Source organism: Trichechus manatus, unplaced genomic scaffold, assembly GCF_000243295.1.
Source record: "Trichechus manatus latirostris isolate Lorelei unplaced genomic scaffold, TriManLat1.0 scaffold00002, whole genome shotgun sequence".
NCBI lineage: Eukaryota > Metazoa > Chordata > Mammalia > Sirenia > Trichechidae > Trichechus > Trichechus manatus.
Genome location: NW_004443938.1, coordinates 33,859,983 through 33,876,272, shown reverse-complemented (window position 1 = coordinate 33,876,272; position 16,290 = coordinate 33,859,983). Strand labels below are relative to the sequence as shown.

General features: G+C 38.7%; 1 protein-coding gene across 1 annotated transcript in view; it reads right to left on the bottom strand.

Moving 5' to 3' along the window:
* TXLNB (taxilin beta) overlaps positions 1 to 16,290 on the bottom strand; it is a 43,728-nt gene that overhangs the window by 26,443 nt on the left and 995 nt on the right. Inside the window, exons 2-4 of the mRNA XM_004368871.3 lie at positions 14,380 to 14,835; positions 7,046 to 7,137; positions 287 to 457 (exon numbers count right to left, since the gene is read on the bottom strand). Coding sequence (XP_004368928.1) covers positions 287 to 457; positions 7,046 to 7,137; positions 14,380 to 14,835 — 719 coding nt within the window. The remainder of the gene's footprint in view (positions 1 to 286; positions 458 to 7,045; positions 7,138 to 14,379; positions 14,836 to 16,290) is intronic.

Genomic DNA, 16,290 nt, shown 5'->3' with positions numbered 1-16,290 from the left:
TTATTAAGGGTCTACTCTGTATCAGGTACTGTGTGGGCACTTACGTGACCGCCTTTAATTTTTCCTCAACCACACAGTGGAGTCGATATCGTCCCCATTTTATGGATGAGGAAACAGGCGCAGGATGGTAAAATAATTTATTGAAGATCACAAGTGAGCAAGTGGCAGGGCTAGTATTTCAATCCAAGACTCTCTGATTCTCAAACTTATACTCTTTCCAGGAGTGGCAGAGGCCTGTGTCTATACAGTATGCACTAAAGTGTGTTATTTGTGATGTGACACCTACCTTCAGAGTCTTGTTGTGTCTCTGCAGCTCCCGGCACAGACTCTCCAGTTTGCTGCGAGCGAGGATAGCTCTGCTGTGTTCACTTTGTAACTGGTCCTTTTCTTTTTGGACTTGTACTTGTTTCTTTTGTAGGAGCTTTAACTTCTTTTGCTCAGTGCGATGTTCCTCCAGCTAGACGTGGGGGTGTGAACATGAAAGAAAATGGCAGAGATCTCTTCTGAGTTGATAGAAAGGAGCAAATGAGGAAAGACTTAAAGATTACTCTATCTTTGTCTGGAAACATTTTTTGCTATTATTATTGTCCCTCTGGAAGCAAATGAACTTCACAAATGTCACCTTTGAGGTTTTCATAATTTTTAGAGCAGATCGTTTATAGGTGCTTTCTTTATTTATGTTATTATCATTATTATTGATATCTTCTTACTTTGATCTTTTTGGTGGTCTAAAAAAAAAAAAAAAGAGTAGAACTGCCCCATAGGGTTTCCCAGGAGCGCCTGGTGGATTCAAACTGCCCACCTTTTGGTTAGCAGCCATAGTTCTTGACCACTACACCATCAGGGTTTCCTTTGGTAGTCTAGAGAGAGTTTTTTTCTTCACTCTATCAAATGAATGCCAGTCGATATAGAAAGGCATTTCTTAGAATCTGTAAACTTCCAGAATTCACGAGAATTCCTTGACAGGAAATAGTCAACAGGTTGACTGCTTGGGTTGCATTTAGTTCCCACAATTCTTTCTCAAAATAAACTTATAGCAACCACTTTTAAAAACAAACAAGAAAAAAGAGGCCTCTTGGTAAAGAGAAGATGAAGTCCTCTTTCTTATAATTTTGGGCTTTAGGGTGGATTGTGAGAAAGAGGAAGAAGAGAAAGTACCCCTTGACTAACTAAGCATGGACAGTTTTTCATCAAGTCTTCAGAAATAGCCAGTGCCCAACCCAATGACATGAATGGCAAATATCTGCAACATGCCCTGCTCTGCACCCATCCCAACCCTCTCCATGCTTATGGAGAATAAATCATGACACTTGCTTCTGTGCGGCCAGGCGGGGCCCCAGAGTTCCTCTCACACTCGTCTAGCAGCCACAACTAAGGTATTAGGATGGTACGTAAGATGAACCAACTTACCATGTGCTTTCCATCTTGGGATGCTAAAGTTCTGGCGTTGGATTGCCAGTTAAAATACTGGCTATCTAGTTAAATTTGCATTGCAGATTAATAAAGAATAATTTTCTATAGAAAGTCCCTGTGTGGTACAAATGGCTTGCACTTGGCTATCAACCTAAGTGTTGGTGATTTGAACCTACCCAGTGGCTCTGTGAAAGAAAGTCCTGGCAATATACTTCTGTAATGATTACAGTCAAGAAATCCCTATGGAGGAGTTCTACTCTGTAACACATACGGTTGTCATGAGTCAGAATTGACTTGATGGCAATGGGTTTGTTTTTTTAAAATTTTCTTAGGAAGTGTATTAGTAAGTATAATCAAAACATTGCATGGTATATTTTTCTAACAAAAAATTATTTGTTATTTATCTGTAATGCAAACATAACTTGGTATTCTGTATTTTCATTTGCTAAGTCTGGCAACTTTATCATGGGGTTCTAGTCATGGTGGGGGAAGCATCGGGATCAACCGCCAGGAGCCAGCAGAGACTAACAGATTCTAGGAGTCCATTTTAGACTAACAATCAGTGTGACCATATTCAAGTTGCAGCCCTTTGTCCAGAGCTGTTTCTTCTGCTAGACTCAGTTCTTTTAGTGCCTGAATGGTGCATAAGCCAGGTAGGTACTGGTCCTGATAATGACCTTGCTGGCCAACCAAAAGGAAAAGCCCTGAGGAGCCCCTGGATGCTTCTGGATCCCAGGTGTTCCTGGTGTCTCACAGAGCTTGATGAAAATGGGTACACACGTCACATGAGCCCTGACGTGTCTCAGTTTCTCTGTCTTGAAAAAGCATTTGTTCTTTTTAAACTAGTAGATAAATAAGAATGTCACATTTTCTTCAGTTCGCATCTTATCCTAATCGTTTCCTCCCTCCCTCTTGTCACACTGAAATGACCATTATAAACCCTTGCCAGATTAAACCAGGGGTATTCATAGTGATGCAGTATCTTCATACTCATGAGCAATTTCTACTTACCAGTGGGAATTAGCATCAGGAAAAACTAGGTTCATATTACAATAAATATCAGTTGAAATTGATACCCTGTTTGAGGTTCAATTGGAAAATCAATGATATTTTATTACGTGCTTCTCTTGCTAAATTTGTGTTCATAGGATAGATGAGATATTTTCATTTTGCGCCATAGTCGTTAGGAGTGAAATTCCTTGTGCTTATATATGGATTTTAAATAATGTATTGTCCTCTCTTGAAATTTATATACTGTATTGTTATTACTGTTACTGCCGTTATGGTTTAGACTCTACATTTTATAGATTAAACCCTATGACAGGGTTTCTCAACCTCAGCACTATTGACAGTTTGGGCCAGAGGGAGCTGTGCATTGTAGGCTGTTGAAGTAGCATCCGTGGACCCTACTCACTAGATGCCAGTAGCACCCCTGATTGTGACATCCAAAAAAAATCTCCAGACATTGCCTAATATGTACTGGTGAGTAATATTGCCCCTATTTGGGGAGTACTGCTTTGTGTGGATTTATGAGTGTGGAGGAGGATATGCACACTTTTCATTAGTTGAAAACCAAAAAAACCAAACCTGTTGCTGTTGAGTCGATGCTAATTCACAGCGAACCTATAGGATGGAGTAGAACAGCTGTATAGGGTTTCCAAGGCTGTAGTCTTTACGGAAGCAGACTACCACATCTTTTTCCCAAGGGGTGGCTGGTGAGTTAGAATGGCCAACTTTTCAGTTAGCAGCTGAACACTTAACCACCGCACCACCAGGGCTCCTTCATTAGTTGAAAGAGAGATATTTTGCTCTTCCTCATGGATCATTTAATGTTTCAGTTTTGTTGCAAGATCATACAAATTTAAAATTTAGCTAGGTCTGTCTTGCTTTGCTCTAAAATAAAAACCCTTAACTTGTTGATAATTATTATTTTCTTTAGTGAGTGACTAATTTTGTTTAAAAACTTCAGAAAAGTGAATGTGTGGGGGGTTTCTTACTGAAAACAAACATTGCAACTGAGTCAACTTTAAGTCAAACGCTGGCTTTGTGGTTTAATAACGCACTCAGACATGGTTCTTCTGTACTATTGTGACAGGCATATAGGATTTTTATCTGCAGTTTCTCTTGTTCTCACAGTCCTTTTTGCTAGTAAGTAAAAAAAAAAGTAAAATTAATGCCAAGTACCAAATAAAAATAGTACTAGTGATGTTGTTTTAACTACATTAAAGTTAAGGAAATTTAAAAAAGTAGATCATTTAATTTAGTCATGAGGTGTTCTTGTTTATTAATGAACTTATCCTTACTTATTAATGAATAAAATGGTAGATAATATTACAGGATTCAGATTCTGTAAGGATGAGTGAGCTAGAATGGCAGTTTGATTTGCAGCTTGGAATTTGATGGTTTTTCTATGTTAACACATACTTCAGACATTTTCTATATTAATATCCAAATCAGTGAGCAAAGAAATAGGTTTTGGTATCTAAGTTAAAAAGTGAAATCCCTCATAATTATTTCTATCTGAAAAGGAAATGTAATTTATTTATTTATTTCTGGTCAATTTTCTCTTGTTTATTTTTTCTAGAATGATCTTTTGAGTCTTAAAGTTTATTATAGGACACAATACAAATGCCAAAGTATAGTAAGTAAGGATTGAATTGAGTAGGCTGTCTTGAAAAATTACCTCTATGGGGATGACTGCTTAGCTAGGGGTATGAGTAGAAAATCTTGAGCAGGCTGGAGAAGTGATTCTACTCCGACGGACTGCTGTGGGGCTGGAGTATTGTAAATGGCTTCCTATGCTAGTCCAGAATGCCTAGTCCAGCATGCCTAGTCCAGCCAAGTACAGAACCTGGCACTAGAAACTAAACGTGAATGACTTTGATATGAATAGATAAGCGGAAAGGACAAAAGGGAAATGAGATGGAAACATTGAAAAGAACAAGTATGGATAGATGAGAATGGGGGACCAAATTTTTGGGGAAAGATATTATTTTGATATCTACTTTATTTTATGGCATTGAAATTGTTAATAGATGGATAATTAAAAAAAAAAAAAAGCCTGTTGCCCTCGAGTTAATTTCGACTCGTAAGAACACTATAGTGGTGCAGTGGTTAAGAACTACGGCTGCTAATCAACAGCTGGGCAGTTCGAATCCTCCAGTCGCTCTTTGGAAACCCTGTGGGGCAGTTCTGTTCTGTCTTATAGGGTTGCTATGAGTCTCTATGAGATGGATAATAGCCAGTGCTAAACAAGCTGCCAGACAGTTGATACATTGATGCTTGCTTTGTAAATTTCTACCACTCTTTTAGAAAGAAATGTGGCCATAAAGTTTAAAAACCAAAAAGCATTCATACTGTTTAATTTAGTGGTGCCATTTCTAGAACTTTTCTCTAAAGTCATAAAAAAGAAGGAGAAGGAACAAATCTGTGTATGATGATGTTTGCGGCAGCAATATTCGGTAAAGCAAACAGTAAAAGGAATCTAAATGTCCCCAGATTAGAGAACCAGTGGATACAGCCTCTTAATGGAATATGACACAGCTTTTATAAGATACAATTATGAAGACTATGAACTACACGGAAACATGTCTGCAATATGAGCCAAAAACTGAAGATACTAAATTTATATGTACTTTATGAGCTTGGCTGCTAATCAAAAGGTCGGCAGTTTAAATCCACCAGCCGCTCCTTGGAAACTCTGTTGGGGCAGTTCTACTCTGTCCTGTAGAGTCGCTATGAGTCAGAATCGACTCGATGGTATCGGGTTTGGTTTGGGTTTGGTTCTGATGATAATTGTCATAAAAATTATCTCTGCATACATAGCAGAACAGGAAAGGAATGTGTATAAAAAAAATTTGTGATTTAGGTGGTAGAATTAGAGGTAATTTTGTTTCAAGTATTCAGTATTCTTCTTATATCATCATCATGTGGTTTGTGTGTTTAAAAAATAATTAAAAAGTATTGTTGGCAGAATTAAGCAATCAGCTACTGAGGGCTTCAGAATATTTCTGGGTCTACTGCATGACAATTCAGTATAACAGATACAGCAAGGTAGAAGGAAGGAAAGTAAGAAGGAAGGAAGGGAGGGAGGGAGAGGGAAGGAAGGAAAAGAAGGAAGGCGGAAGGGAGGAAAGGAGGGAAAACAAATAGGGAATTACAGGACTGAAGTTAGAGGGAAAAACAAAGAAAACAAGTCACGCATTAAACTCTACTCCATCCACAGGGATGAGAGATGCAAGCAGGGTTCTGAAGGGTTTGTGGGACTGAAGCTTATTCAGTTTTGGAGGCCCTCTTTAAAAAATATAAAATTAACAATGGAAAATTAGTTCCAGGATTTCCGAGGCAGCCCATGCATCTGAGAGACCCTGACCCTTAAGCTTTAGTAGCAACACGTAGATCTGCCTTGGGGGCAGTTCAACCCACCGGCTGGAGGAATTTTCTTTTTCTTTTGCCGTACATGGACTTAAATTTCATTTTCCTGTCACTGTTTCTCCAAAGGAAACAAATAAGTGGGAAAATTTTTTTAAAGAAAAGAAGCAGAAGTGAAAGAGAAGGACGCTGTCTAAGTTCACTAGCAAGTACGTCGCCTCCCAGCTGTGGGGCTCAAACTCTCCCAGGGTAGGGCACAGACGTCGCTGTGTGCTGTTCTCGCTTCAGGCTCACATCAGCAGGTGTTTGTGAGGGTTCATGGAAACCGGAGATGCTGGCCTACGAAGCCCTCCCCTTGTCTCCAACTGGTCAATCCTAGAGTACTGGCGAGTGGACAGTCCCTTTCATGGAGTCTCTGATGACCTGGCAATGGCTTCCCTTGCTCTCCGCGGTCCTAACTTACTGAGAGGGAGGACCCAGAACCAGGCATGAAACAATCCACATCAAACACTGCGTCGTGCGGGAAGGAGGAGAAGAACGCAGGCCAAAGAGGATCCATCAATCAATCAGTCGGCCAGACCAGATGAGAATGTGTCCCAAGCTGAGGGGTGGGGTTAACTCAAACTTCTGCCTTCCTGAGGGGATTCCCTCAAAAAACCTGAGTATAAGAACTGAATGGAAGATTGAAGATTTGTTTATCCTTATACTGGGTGTATTTCTCTTTTATTGCAAGGCTAAAAGGAACTTTGATATATCCACAATTTTAAATTATTTATACTTCTCTCTAAGGAGCCCTGGTGGCACAGTGGGTAACCCATCCACTGCTAACCCATAGATTGGCGGTTGGAACCCACCAGCCACTCCGTGGGAGAAAGATTTGGCAGTCTGCTTCCCCATAAAGATTTACAGCCTCGGAAACCCTATGGGGCAGTTCTGCTCTGCCCTATAAGGTTGCCATGAGTCCAACTCCACTGGCAATGGTTTGGTTTTTGGTTTTATACTTCTCTCTCCCATCCCCAAAATTATATACACTCTATAACTCTATCCTTCTTCCATTTTACTCTTACTCCTCAGTTTGTCTTTTTCTTTTCCTTAAAAAAAAAAAAAAAAAAATTCTATTTTTATAAATTCTAGACTTGGATTATTTGAGGTAACCAGCCGTGGGTTATAAGGATGTACATGAAAAAGTAACAGCCCCCCTTTGTCAACCCAAACCACAGCATGTATCTTTCTTACAAAAAGAGCCAATCAAAAATCTTACCAATTCAGCATACTTCTTGAATAAAAAATCAAGCTTTTCTTCAGGTGTGTGCAACTTGTTCAGATTTTGCATTAGAAGGTTGGCTTCTTTGCCTTAAAAGAAATAAAGACATTTTTTATAAATAAGCATTGAACTTGCAGTCAGAAGGTCTGGGCTGGAATCTCAGGTTGACCACTCACTTGTTATTACCCAAACGAGGTCAAGCCACTTAACTTATATAATCTTTCTTCATGTAAAAAGAGGTGACATCTACCTTACAGAGTAAGTCGGAATTAGCTGAGAAGTCTGTGACAATGTGTGGTGCAGTGTCAGGCTCATGAAAGATTCTTAGTAAATGTCTGCTGTAACAGTCGTCCCCCAAATTTTATCCAAGAATCCATTCTTGTTACTTTTTCTCCATAAAAATCTTTATCCACCAAAATATTAACTTTATGAAAGAATTCTTGTTGTTGTTGGTTGCCATCAGGTGAGCTCTGATTCATGGCGACCTTATGTGTAATACAATTTAAGATTACCCGGTGCTGCGACATCTTCATGACCTTTGGTATGTTTGAGCCCATTATCGTGGCTATTGTGCCAATCCATCACATTGAGGGTTTCTCTCGTTTTCACTGACCCATCTACTTTACAAAACATGACGTCCTTTTCTAGAGACTGATCTTTCCTAATGATATGCCCAAGTAAACAAGACAAGTTTCACCATCTTTGCTTCTAAGGAGCATTCTAGTTTTATTTCTTCTAAGACTGATATGTTCATTCTTCTTGTAGCCCATGGAACATTTAATATTCTTTGCCAACACCACAATTCAATGTTATCCCTAAAGTTTTCATTGGCTAATTTTCAGAAGGAGATCACCAGGCCTTTCTTCCTAGTCTGTCTTAGTCTGGAAGCTTCATTGAAACTTGTCCACCCTGGGTGACCCTGCTGGTGTTTGAAATACCAGTGGCATCACTTCTAGCATCACAGCAACACACAAGCCACCACAGTATGACAAACTGACAGATTAAGTCACCCGTTTTCCTACTTTAATTAATAAACAATAAAAATAGTCAATCAAAATTTCTAATTAGCATGAAATGGCCAGTATTGACACACTGGGTTGCTAGAATTCCAGTCATAAACAGGGAAATTTGATAGTTTAGTTTGCCCATTTTGTTTCTGTGGTTTTTGTTCTTCCAGTATCTCTTTCCTTTCTTCTTCTGAGAACTGATTCTTTCATTTCTGTACATGAACCTGTTCTGGTTGCATAGGAATAACACTAAATATATTTCTTACCAAGCAGAGAATGAAATCAATACATAGGGAAAACAGAGTCAAGATGTGGAGGATCTTTGTGCCTCTGTGATTCGGGGACCAGCCTTCTCAGGCCTTCATTTTTCCCACCAATGTCTTATACTCTGTTGGCGGTTTCATTTTCTGTCCCCAGTTGGAGTTTACACTGTATTCTGAAACTCATTTGTGTTAGTTCCCTAGGCTGCTGTAACAGAGTACCACAAATTTATTGGCTTATAAGAACAGAAACTCATTGCGTCACAGTTCTGGAAGCTGGGAATCTGAAAGTGGTGTGATGGTGTGTTGATGCCTTCTGAGGGCTCTGAGGGAGAATACGTTCCATGTTTCTCTCCTAGCTTCTGATGACAGATGCAGATCCTTGGTGTTCCTTGGCTGGTAGACACACCACTCCCAATCCCAGCCTCTGTCTTCACATGGCCATCTTCCCTCCGTGTCTCTCTTTGTGTCTCTTCTCCTGTTTTATAAGGACATCACCAGTATTGGATTAGGACTACCCTACTCTAGTATGACCTCATGTTATCTTACCCAAAAACATCTTCGAAGACCCCATTTCCAAACAAGGTCATGTTCATAGGTACCAGGGTGCTAAGGCTTCAACATATCTTTTGGGGGCCACAATTCCGTCCATAATATCATCTGTTCATGATTATTTAACAGTCAATCTCAGATTTATTCTTTTCTCTCCCTATTGTTCTTCCTTTTGTCTTCTTCTGCTCAAACTGCCAAGTTTACCTGTCTGTGGTGCCTGGAAAACTTGAGTTCAGGCATCTATCGGGCTGAGTGTTGGGAAGGAGAAGTGGCACTCTGGAGCCTTTTCCCCATCCTCACCTATCTGTGACAACCATTCTGTGTAATCAATGAAGGCAGGTCAAGCCATGCAGTAGAGCCCATGTTTTCTGATATAAATCTGCTTAAGAATATTAACAACTTAGATAACCTTTCCCCCAAGAACAAACATTTCTCCTTGGCTGTAATATTTATTTTTATCCTGGAGAGGCAAATATGCCACAGAATTATGGTTGGTGGATAAAATACAGGACGTCCAGTTAAATTCTAATTTCAGAAAAACAGTGAATTTTTTTTTTATTACAAATAAGTCCCAAATATTGAGTGGGACATACGTACACTAAAAAACTATTCATTGTGTATCTGAAATTCAAATTTAACTCATTATTCTGTATTTTTATTTGCTAAATCTGGCAATCCCACATGGAACCCAAGTTTAGGTATAAAAAAGCCTTCAAAGAGCATCCAAACAAACTGGCTAATTTTACAGATCAAGAATCTAAGGCCCAGAGAAGTCCAGTGTTAACATAATTAGTGCTGGTAGAGCCAAGGATTGAATCTAAGGTCAGTCTACTTGCCCTAAATCACTCTACTCCCTGGTGGTATTTTGATGCCAGGGAAACTTAGAGAAATAAAAGGAATTTTTTTTAAAAGAAAATGATCTCATTTCTAACAGTTGGTTTTGTCTATCTTTGCCCAGTGAGTCAGTTCGAATTAGATACATGGCCTAAGACAAAGGGAAGGTGGGTGTAATTGGTTCCTCTACCAGCTCTTCAATTATGAACCGTGGCGTAATGTGCTGCCCTTTGCAGCTGATAACCACTGCTGTCCACATCAGCTGGGCTGAGTTATCCCTCTCGAAGCTGGGATGTATTTGCATTGGTCAAGCCAGTCCTTCACCCTTGTCTTCCATTTGTGGACGGTGCCCACATGAAGACTGCTGTCCTGGGTTAAATGTCATTTATTAAAGTCAAGAGACAGTACTGTTTATCAGTTTGGTCCCAGGATCTAGCACAGTGTTCGGCCATGGTAAATGCCCAATGAATGCTGGTAATAATGAAACAAAACAAAGCCAACTAGGGCAAACTGGGATCAAGTCAATCAACATAAAACTATCCTGAAGGCAACTTTGTGACCAACTAGAGGAAAGACTAGTCTTACTCTGACATTTTATGTATGCTGGGATACCTTTCCGTGTGAGTTCAGGCACAGAAAACCATCGCGTGTCTGATTTAGGGGAGAGGTAAACAACTGAGTGAGTCCTATGGGTGTCTCTTCCTACATAAACTAATTTCTCTTCCTAGGTTTTGTTTTTCTTACCTGTGAGAAAAGGATTCTTTTTTTTTTTTAAATCTTCACACTTATGGAAGTCTCTTTTTGCTCTGATATTCTGTTATTTTGTATAGAGGGTTAATATTCAGATGTGTCAATCTACCCTTCAAAAATTATTTTTCTCTGCAACAAAAAATCCAAGTAATTGGAAGCAGATGTGTAGAATTATTAAATTTATGACATCAGAGAACTTATTCTTTAAGCTTCCATTGATTTTTCTGGACTAAAAGTGCCGTGTGGAATTATTATGGAGGAAGCGGGTAGACAAAGAGACTTGCTCATCTTGTAAAAAAGGCTATAATTACAGCTCCATGAAAGTGGGGTCACTTAGTCACAGTGCCAGACATAAGAGGACATTTTATCAGGAGGGGATCAACTGTGTTCTCATCAATGTGTCATTCCAAAGCCAGTCTCGTTTCTTTCCCATTGAAGTTGGGGAAGGCATGTGGTGGGCATATGGCCATCATGCTGCAAAATGCTCAGCTTGGCAGTGAGTCTACATGAAAGCAGAACCACCTGTGCAGCAAGAACAACGACGTCATATATGGCTGTAGTCACCAGCACAGATGTAGACTGAGGGAATATTGGAATACGAAGGAGTTATTTTTACATCAAAAAAAAAATTAAAAACCTTAAATTAAGACAACTAAACCCACTGTAGACATGTGGACCAGGATTTTTCTGAACCTTCTAGCATTAGTGATGATTGTTTACACTAAGTTTGGTGACAATTTATGCAGAATGAAGGAGTGTTCAAAAATATACATTTTCTCTTCCAAAATTATTTTCTAGGGCTTTGGGGGTAAGATTTCATCTAGTATGTCTTTATGTGCCTCTTTTCCCTCAGAACAGTTTCCATGTGTTGTGGCAGAAACTTAAAGGAGGGCAAGATTGTGAATGTTTCATTTCAAGTGTTAGACCCAGATTTGTATTTAAATATTAATTTTGTTTTCCTTTTAACACAATTTCAAAACACTGAGTGTGATAAAAATAATTCCTAAAGATCTGTGTATATCTTTTAAGGGAAATAAAATTCACGTATTTAGAGGATAGGAAGGAGAGTATAGTTAAATTTATACTGGACTAATGACTGGAGACCTGGATTCTAGAACTGACTCCACCAACAACTAGTTGGGTAATCTTTTTGGCAGATTTGTAAGCTCTTTCGGCCTCAATTTCCCTCTCTATAAAATTAGTGGGTTGACATAATGGATTCTAAGTTTAGCCTCTAAGATTTTGTGGTTCCATGACTAAAATAGCTTTAGCCATTTTAGCTTGATTTAGACAACAAAAACAATAAAAGTAATATTGTTGGGTGGTATATTTGTCTTCCTAAAATGTTTTGGTCCACTTTTTAAATTTGTAAAGATTCTCTTACCCCTCACTGTATTTTATAGTCATGGTTTTGTCTGTTTGTTTAGCTTGGTTTTAATGCCTTTATCCAGGTCCCTGGGTGACACACACAGTTTGTGCTCAACTACTAACTGAAAGATTGGCAGTTTGAATCCACCCAGGAGCACTGTGGAAGAAAGGCCTGGCAATCTGCTTCCATAAAGATTACAGCGAAGAAAGCAGTTCTGTCTGGAGCAGTTCTACTCTATAACACATGTGGTTGCCATGAGTCAGAATCAACTCAATGCCAATGGTTTTTTTTTTTTTTTTTAATGCCTCAATCAAATCTAAATGTCAAAAGACATATTTCACTGAGAGATGCCTCGGAAGAAAGATCTGGTGATCTACTTCCAAAAGATTACAGCCATTGAAAACTCTATGGAGTGCAGTTCTACTCGGAAACACATGGGGTTGCCATGAGTTGGAATGACTCGATGGCGAGTGGTTACTGGTATATTATATTTTATCATTGTTTTGTGCTTATTACTATGTGGTGCTTGTGCAGACCACAAAATGTTGGGAAAGATATGTTTAATGAGACCCTTGTGAGCCTAGGGTAGAGAGAAGGTGAAGGTAAGAGGGATGCTTCAGCTGTTAACAGGATGCTTTCAGTTCTGATGACAAGGAGAAAGTGACTGTACTGGCTAAAGAGATTTTAAAATGTTCCCCCCAACTGTTCCAATGGTTAGTGTGTTGATTGTGGAAGAATATGCAGCCTCTAAAGGACAAACAAGACCTTGGGCTGTAGAGATATTTCCCAAATATTCAGGATGTTCTGTCAAAAAAGGTCTTGTTATCCAATAAGTTTAGGAAATGCTATAAACTGTAACCAGCACAATTGAGATTTTCATTGAGTATATATTAAAGGCCAGAGAATTTGGGCAGTAAAGAAACTGTTTAATTTTGTCTGAACTCTCAAAGAACCCGAAGTACACACTTTGGAAAAATTTGGGTTAGAGAATCAGAAAATTCCAGCATCTTAAAAATACTGGTTAAGGAAGTATTATCTCATAAATATTCAATGATTAAAGACTCTTCTTTGATCAAGTGCATGAGCAAAGTCTATATATCTTCAGATAAGGATTGAATTACTTACTTGATTCTATGAAAGGTCCAGACAGATTGTAAAAACAAGACCACAGCCTATACTTTATCTATTTTCTACAAAAGAGGCAAGGAAGCACTTTCTGAAGCATCAAAATCATTGCTTCTATAACCTGTTTATATCAAAATTACCCAGAGTGCCTTGGCGCCACTCTAGACCTACCAACTCTGAATCTCTGTGTGGGGAACTTGGGAACAGCATTTTTGACAAATTCTGCATTTGATTCTAATGCACAGTTAAGCTTGAAAATCACTGGTCTAGATGATAGTGCAGTGCCAATTAATTGATAAACAGCCAAGAAGCCTGCTAAAGCCACTTGCAAACGACTAAAATAACATTTTCTATGGTGGTTCTATGTTTAGGTTAGCCTAAAAATGTTGTTTTAGCTTATAATGTAACGTAAATAATACAGTGTTTAGAATATGATAAAGGTGTTCAGTAGGATGGCATGCAAGGGCCAGCAGCCTACACACATGTACTTAGAGTGGGCTCACCAGGGAGGGCACTTTAATTCACAAACATTGGTTCTGGTCAAACACATTCAATTGAAATCTGATGACTTGTAGATAGTGGCAGAATTAGAGAGAGAGATGAGATCTCTTTCTTTCTCTACATAAATTATTCATTCATTCTTACAACAAATATTTGCTGAATGCCTACTAGTATGTGCCATCTACTGCCCTAGGCACTAGGCATCCTATAATGTACAAATACACACACAATCTCTGCCCCTAAGATAAAGGATCTAGTGGGAAAAGTCACTTATTAACCAAAAAATTACAAAAACAAATGCATAATTTCAAACACTGCTAAGTACCTTAAAAACACAAAATAGACTTTATCTAGGATTGAGCTAAGAAAATACCATTTGAATTGTGAGCTAAATGATGAGTAGTTAAGTACCCAAAGGGCTGAATTGAGTATGGTGATGAGGAATGGGTAGATATTTCTAGGGAAAGAAAATAGGATGTATACAGACTCTATGGGGGATGGAGCATGGCATGTTCAAAGAACTGAAAAAGAAGATCAGAATGACAATAATAGAAGTGGTGTTGGCAGTGATAGGGGCAGGGTGTTCAGGAAGGGGATGTTGTGGGGTAGAGTGAGGTGAAATAAAGCTGAAGAGGCTAGTTGGGGTTACAGCATTAGAGCTTTAAAGCCCATGTTAAGGATTTAGGCCTCTGTCCTAAGAGCAATGGGAAGCCATTGAGGAGAGAGGTAGGTGGGTAACATGTTGAAAAGTTCATTGTAGCTCTAGCGAGGGGAAGGGGCTAGGGGCAAGTACAGCAAGAGAAGATGTAGGGAGACCTTGAAGGAAGCTATTGTAGTCATTCAAATGATAGACAAAACTAAATGTGGCTTTTAGTAAAGTTGAAGGGAAGAACTGAAAGAAAGAAAATTCTTGTATTAGAACACAATACTTGCCTAATCCTTTTAAGATTTTCTTTTCCAACTTCTGCTCTTTATTGCTGACAGGCTCTTTGGCTGCAGATGGCTCTCCAGGAGCAGTAAGTTCTCTTTCGGCCTCTTCAGCTGTCTCTTCGCAGTCCCCGTCCTCATTGTCGGGCAATTCTGCATTCTCAGGCTGCTCCTTGGCTCTGGCAGCACCCTCTTTCCCTGTTTTTCCCACAGCAGACCCGTATGTGTTTATGATGTCTTCCAGTTGTTGATTCAACTCTTCAGAGATATCATGAGCTCCCTTTTCAGGTTGCACACTTGCCTCTTTGTCTGGTTCTTGGAGTGGAGTTGAGGAATCCTGGCCATCTGGCTTCTCCGGGCCATTTTGACTGGGTAACGATGAGGAACTGTCCTCTGGAGGTGTTGACTGTGGTTCCACTGAGAGTTGTACAGGTTGATTAGTCTCCATACTTCGAGTAGTATCTAGTGGCAAACACAGTTAGGTTTAATGTAGCTAACCCAGTTATATGTAAAGAGTAAGGATATCCCCAAATGGGTGTCTACTAATCACTATTTGTAACATAGAATGAGTACTTTTTCATGAACCATTGATACTACAATTAGTAAGGCAGGACTAGCTGGAAGCCATTTTTTCCAAATCAAGTCATACTACTAGATATTTTTTATTTTGGTCTTTAAATTCCAGTAGTGTTCCCTATTATTAACATTAAAAGAGTAATTCACAGTATTGTTCTTCGTGGCCATATTGTCATTTTGCTTGGAATAGTAAATTTGTGGTTATCATTCTCTTATAAATTTTATATAGAGTCATAATCATTGGAAGTAAATGGATATATAGATTTAAAATATTTCAATTAAAATGGTATTAGTTTTCTTTAAAAGTAAAAACATTTAATATAAGAGCCACTGGACTTACTGAAAATCATTCATAATAATAACATCCCTAAACTCTATTTTAATCTATAAATCAAAATTTGATTAATATGAATACTTTGATGTAAATGCATTATTATACTGCATATGTTCTTTCTTGCTTTTCTGGTATTTTCTTTTTCCTGGATAAGTAACATGTAATTACCAATTGGCAAACAGTTTTGCTGAGGTTCCAGCTAGCATCATTTTTGGAATAAGGCAGAGAATGAAGGAAGGTATAAATAAGAAACCAACTAGTATGAAAACATGATGATGCTCACAATAATTGTTCCTTGACTTTATAGAATACCTTTTGTTCCAATATAAAATATGACTTTGTTTTAGAAAAAAAAAAACAGATCACAACTTTATTCAGTCAAGAAGCACTAGGATACATTATTTAATTTTAAAAATAGCAATGTTTAATGAATACGAAACAAGCACAAAAACCAAACCAGTTGCTGTGGAGTCGATTCTGACTCATAATAGGGTATAAAGTAGGGAAGTAATCCAGACGTAATATGGGCTCCTAGGAAATAGGGATGAGGAACAAGGTGAGTCAAATAATCCAGAGTTTCTGATTGAGGTTACAATGGATTTGGCTTAGCTCTTTAAGCTATGGTGCATTTTATTTGTAAATAATATTTAACTGTGAGACTGCTAATTAGTGGCATAAAAATATGGCAGGATCCTCAACATGCATAGGTTTTGCTGTTGTGGTGGCATGAAAGAGAAAACACTGATCTTCACGCTGCATGGCTTCCTTCTCCTGTTCTCAGGGCAGTAGATGTCAAACGCTTGCGTGCCAAAAAGAACGGAAAGTTCAACATACAGATTTTGCCACCCACCTTGTGGTGCTCACCAAGTACTTATTAACTTGGAAGGAAGTACTTTTTCCTTTCACCCATTTGAATTCACCAACTTTATTACCAAATGGTGCAGTAAACAGCTTCATTGTCTTCATCACTGGAATTTTCTTGATCCTGACCTCTACTTGTTGGGCAC